At 49.9% G+C, this 5597-nt stretch overlaps 2 protein-coding genes across 2 annotated transcripts in view; one reads left to right on the plus strand and one right to left on the minus strand.

Annotated features, from left to right (window-relative positions):
- The window catches only part of LOC103918308 (transmembrane protein 53-like), a 3672-nt gene extending 1668 nt beyond the window's left edge, over positions 1 to 2004 (minus strand). Inside the window, exon 1 of the mRNA XM_009325605.1 lies at positions 1968 to 2004. Coding sequence (XP_009323880.1) covers positions 1968 to 2004 — 37 coding nt within the window. The remainder of the gene's footprint in view (positions 1 to 1967) is intronic.
- An 855-nt stretch (positions 2005 to 2859) lies between these two features.
- The window catches only part of LOC103918309 (chromosome unknown open reading frame, human C1orf228), a 9785-nt gene continuing 7047 nt past the window's right edge, over positions 2860 to 5597 (plus strand). The window contains exons 1-5 of the mRNA XM_009325606.1: positions 2860 to 3071; positions 3450 to 3518; positions 4048 to 4214; positions 5050 to 5246; positions 5435 to 5519. Of these exons, the coding sequence (XP_009323881.1) occupies positions 2866 to 3071; positions 3450 to 3518; positions 4048 to 4214; positions 5050 to 5246; positions 5435 to 5519 (724 nt within the window). The 5' untranslated portion in view covers positions 2860 to 2865. The remainder of the gene's footprint in view (positions 3072 to 3449; positions 3519 to 4047; positions 4215 to 5049; positions 5247 to 5434; positions 5520 to 5597) is intronic.

Genomic DNA, 5597 nt, shown 5'->3' on the forward strand with positions numbered 1-5597 from the left:
TTAACAGTGGGGCTGGGACTCATGCAGGTGAAAGAGGGGCCAGCGGGACTGTGGGTTGATAGGGGCTGGGTAGAAGGCATTGGGGTACACTGAGGAAGGTGTGTTGGGTGTCAGGAGGGTTGTGGGGGACTTGAGGTATGGCAGGAGAGGGTGAAGCCTGCTAGGCAAACAGCAGTTTTACTTGAGGCTGGGCACAACCTTAATGTTGCAAGATGCAGAGGTAGCACCAAATCACTGTCACTCTGTCCTTCCATGAGTCCAAGGCTATCAGTCCCCGGCACCTCACACTCAGACCGAGGCTGATGCAGCACCAGTCTGCCTTTTGATCTCAATCTGATGATTTAGCAGCACTCTGGATGTAAAGAACTGCTGAATTGCCAGAGCCAGTTCCTGAATCACTTGTGTTTTTCTTGGCAGGAAAAAAGCACTGCCCTGACCCAGTCTTGTTTTGCTTATTAGGTCCAATGGACTGGGGTGGCAGCCCAGCACTGTTGAGAGCAGAGTTTGAAGCCAACAAACAGGAGTTATGTGTTGATGCTAGCAGTGACAAACCACTCAGGCAAGTCATTTAACTTCCCTGTTTCTGCATGTTCCCATATGTAAAATGGTCATAATAAAAATATTCATGTACATTTTCAGGGCGCTTTGCAATGTCGGCTTAAAGACCACTATGTCAGCAGATGCTGTTATTAGAGCAGCCAGGGGCAGATACCACTGTATCCTCAGAGGCCGCATGTGATTGCTGTTTCAAACTCTTCTTTTTTTTGCCATTGATTCGTAGGCAAGCCCTTTGTATCACTAAAATCCTCACGTCCAGAGGCTGGTGCTGGTATTTCTGAATAGTGGGGGGTTACTGCAGCTTTATAATAAAAATAGGATAGCATTACACCACCAGCATCTTAAACACAAATATGGAAACGTTAATTTAGAATCAATTTTGGGATGTTTCAGACTGTAAAGTTCTTTTAACTAGATCTCTGTTGAGGATAGAGGAGCACTTTATGGGACTGTAAATTTCATGCAAACAGTCTCTGTGAAATACAGATTCCCCCTACACACTAGCTGTTCTCTCAATATCAATCATATGCCTTGCAAGTAATGTTTCACAAATATTCTGTAAATCACAGGAAAATGCTCGCAATAATGTGAAATATGACTTTCACTTGACTGTTTCACCAGAGGCCCCTAACAGGCCATTCTCCTGTCAGCACTAACATTTGTTATGGCTAATAACATTTTCAATCACAACTATTTTGGGAAAATGGATTTATTTTAAACCTGCTTCCCTGCAAAGGAGATCCTGAAAACGCCCTGCCAAGGACACAGACTCCTTACAGAGCACAGACCGTTAATTCCCAAATGAAATTTCATCTCATCTTAATTCTCAAACGTTGTTTCATAGCCAGCTTTTTGAAGACTTCGTTTGTTTGTTTTCAGGCACCGAGGTGCATGTTCACCTCTTGGTCATTGTTTTCAGTCTAGTTCAGATAACAGCAATAGAAACTTACTTTTGAGCAGGTATCTTGGGGGTATTCTAGAACTGATGTGGAATTTTGCTCCAGATTCTAGGAGAAAAGGCTCAAGATCTTTGTAGATAGGAAATTGGTAATCTTGGTGACTTGTATTACCTTGAAAGAAACCTCTTATTCTGAAACCCAAAGATTTTGTGTCATTTTCATTTTTTTTCTCTTAAACCACACGTTAAATAAAACCTAAAATGGTGCTTTTCTTATGTAGGAAGTCCAAGAACTGTATTAGACAAGGCGTGAATTCCTTTCGTATCCTCAGGCACGTTGACACAGCTTGGTGGAGGACAACGTGCCTGTGCTAATGCAGCTGTCTGTGACCTTGTCCCTTTTTCTGCATCTGTGTATGTACACAGATACTGATGTTTAACTGCGAGGCTCCTTGAGATTGGTCAGTGTCTGAAAGCCGAACGCATACGTGTCGGTGGAATTCTCACCTACCTGAACGAACGGAGAGCTTAATCCTCTGACACTGCATCCCCCTACTAAGTGCACCTTCACATTTGTCAGGCTGGGACAGGGGATATCATACCGAGCCAGGAGCGTGCCAAAGAAACTCGGCAAAATATGGATTGCTTTATTTAACACCTGTGTGAAGGGATAGAAGGAAGTGCAGGCAAGGGATGTTTCTGGAGCTTCTGTCTTCTTACCTATAGTTCTTATCATTTCAGGTTTTCTTAGATAGCTTAAAAACATGCCATAGAAATTAGATAAGGAAAAAGCAGAGCAAATGCCTGTCATGCCAAAGGGTCCCAAAGCGCTCTCCCACTGCCAAGGCCAAGCACATCTTCCTGGAGGGCATGTGGGCCCAGTCCAAATGACTGTCGCTCCATCATGTGAGTGAGGGCATGCTGCGCTGCTGTGCTAACAGGCATTTACAGCCCCCTTGACCCTGTCACTCCCCATAAATCCATACCTATTTGTGCTCTCATTTCACCCTATTTATTCTCTGGCAGGTCAGATATGAGACGCGGTGTTCATATCATGAGGCTAGCGAGAAACCAAGGCTGGGGTAATGGGTAAATGACTTTATTAACGGAGCAGAGAAGAGAGCTCCTCTGGTGAAGCCACCTGCCCTGGAAAATAATCTCAAGTCTGTCGCAGGCTCATTGTGCAGCTTCAGACATACCAGGAACTCTCCTTTTGCCTCAGTTTTCCTATCTATCTATGAAATGAGTATAAAGGAAAACGAGATTAAATTAATGGCTAGTAAGTGCTTTAATATTATTTGCCAGAGATTTTTAATGTAATTCTGGTGGTAATTCCTTCGTACAGACTTTTTCTATCTTCAAAGCCCTTTTCTAACTTCCTTCTCACTTTTCTCTAGGCAGAAGAGATCATGACTTCTGTCAAAGAGCAGGAAGCCATCAGGAAGCTCATGGTTTTCTTGCAGGAATGGGATAGTGCCCACAAAGTTGCCCGAAGCCGCATCCTGGACAACTTCATTAAAAGCAATGACGGCAAGACAGAACCAGAGCTGGAGCTGGAGTTCTCCCAGGGAGCCAGCTTGTTTCTGGCTCGCCTAACAGCATGGCTCAGGATGACGTATCTGTTTCCTTGGACAGCTGGAGGTGGCGTGTGATAGTGGGATGGAGAGGAAGGGAAAGTTCTCTACCAAAAATCTGTTTAAAGAATAAGCTTCTGTATGGGGACATCCATATCCAGCCGTGTTCTGCAGGGTTAAAAAAAAAAAAGGCTGTCTAAAGATGGAACTGAAGGGAAAGTCATGTAACCTGTCTCTCAGGGACCTAGAAATAGTGTTTTTTCTCACATAGGGATGAGCGTGCTGCTTCTGCACGCCTGTGAGAGGAAGGGCCATGCTCTCTTGCAGAGAGAGTACCCACTTCAGACCTCCACATTGCCAAAGGCTGGCTGGGGGACACCGCGATGGTCTGTAAATCCCTCCTTAGCCTTGTCAAACAGCTACACGTACAGCACGTGCCTCAACAGGCTGCTCAAGTCCGTTGGCATCTTCTTATCTGCTGCAAGTGGGTGAGTATAGAATGTCACTGTGTGAGAGGTGCCGTGGGGAAGGCACACAAGGGCGAGGGGGTGAGCAGATAAAGAAAATAACAAGTCCTTGGCGGTCTTTTGGGAGGGCCGTGTGGGCATTTCGGGCAAGGCAGGCCCCAGTGAGGCTTGTGGTAGGAATTTCAAGTGCTCTCAAAACCAAATCCACTGCTTGTGCATGTCTCCAGAGCCACCGGCTCACTGACACGATGTGGAAGGAATGCAGTGAGAGTTTGAGTGCGGAGACGGGGCTTTCTGTGCCTGTGGTTCGCTATCGGAAATGAGCACGGGGCAAAACGGGAGCTGGTGACCCGCTGGCAGCAAAGCGTGCTGCCGGCGGGCAGCTGCCTCCGCGGTCCAGGCTGAGCCTCCTAGTGTTCACTGCCCGGGCACCGGGCACCCGCTGCAGCGAGGCAGGAGGTGGTGGTTCCCAGCAGCACGGCGTGCTGACAGAGGAAGGTGGGCTCCAAGGCAGGCGACGCTTTTGGCTCTGTTCCCCCTATCCTTGCAGACGCAGATACCTTACTGAATTTCTGGAGATCGGAGGTGTCTCGATTCTCCTGGAAGTACTAGGGCTGAACCACCTGAAAGAGGAGGACAAAAGGGAGTCTGTAAAGCTGCTGCAGCTCGTCGCAGACGCTGGCAGGAAGTATAAGGAGCTCATTTGTGAAAGCTACGGTAGGCGGCGTGTCCGTCCGTGCTTTTTCCTAATTCAGGCGAGGACGTTCTCCCTGACCTCTGGCCCCCGGGGCTGCTCGCAGCGCTGAGCCACTCCCTTCCCTCCACCTGCCGGATGGCAGACTGCCGCGGCGTTTCTCTGGCTGGAAGGGGTTCAGAGTCTCGGCTATTGTTGAGCAGTTGCATTTCATCCCCTCTCTCAGTTTTTAATGAGCTCGCTTTCTTTACAGTCGTTTCCTTTGATGCGATATTGCTGTCCTGCTGGTTGCAACTGCTCCAGTTAAACCACAAAACAGTTCCCATTCTTACCTGCAGCGTTCACCTACTGCAAACTTTCCCAGACTTCCCCTGTGGGGCTGGGAGGGTTTTGCGGCTTGTGTCTTTTGAAAGAGCATTACAGCGGTTTTTTGCCTGTTTTTTCTCCTGGGCCGTGGAAGCTAAACCCCTGTAGCTGTTCTGTAGTTGGGATTACATTGTCAGAGGCCACGGGGCGATACCTGCCGCCGCAGCTTCCTCCAAGGGAGATGAAGCGGCAGGATCAGCGGAGGGATCCTTAGCAGCACCGTTGGCATCCCAGTGCCGGATTCTCTGCTTGTGTAAACGCCCGCAGAAGGGCCTTGGCCACCTACTCCAGCTGAGAATTTTGCCGACTGGTTTTCCAGTTGGTGTTGTGGCTCCTGACAAGGACAAAGAGCTTTTTTCCTGGCTTCTGTTCTTCAAGCCACGCTTCGAGTGGGATGTGGTGCTGGGTTCTCTCGGGGTGTCAGTGAAACAACTGAGATGGGTGACCCAGACTCGTCCAGGCACACAACTTGGCATCTCTTTCTCTGCACAGGGGTGCGATCCCTCGCCGAGTTCTTGGCCACTTCCAAGTCAGCAGAGGCTCAAGAAGACGCCCAGGTTCTGCTGGACTCGTTGGGCCGCGGCAATCCCAAGTACCAGAACCAAGTCTATAAAGGTCTCATTGCTGTGCTGCCGTGTGCCTCCCCCCGTGCCCAGCAGCTGGCTCTGCAGACCCTCAGGGTCCTGCAGGTGGGTAGTGGGCCCGGCTGGGCATGAAGGGCAGTGTTAGCTTCCACGTCTGTCCTTCCTGCCCCGGCAGGAGCTGGGCCGGTCCCCTTGGTGCTAGAGGCTGCACTGGGCAGCCCCTGTGCTTGGAGGGTAACGGCCTGCAGTACTGTGCGAAGACTGCCTCTGCCACTCTGCCCTTTTCCCCGTAGGACGTGGTGGGAGAGGCCCCCTCCGTCCTCGTGGAGCCCGTGCTGGGTGTGCTGTGCTCGGTGCACCTGGAGGTCCTGTACGAAGGTAGGACCCGTTTTGCAACCCTGGGCGGTGGTTGAGGGGGCCCGGGGGAGGCCGTGTCTGGGGGAGGCCATCTCCAGG

This window comes from Pygoscelis adeliae, unplaced genomic scaffold (assembly GCF_000699105.1).
Source record: "Pygoscelis adeliae isolate BGI_AS28 unplaced genomic scaffold, ASM69910v1 Scaffold546, whole genome shotgun sequence".
In the NCBI taxonomy this organism is placed as follows: Eukaryota; Metazoa; Chordata; class Aves; order Sphenisciformes; family Spheniscidae; genus Pygoscelis; species Pygoscelis adeliae.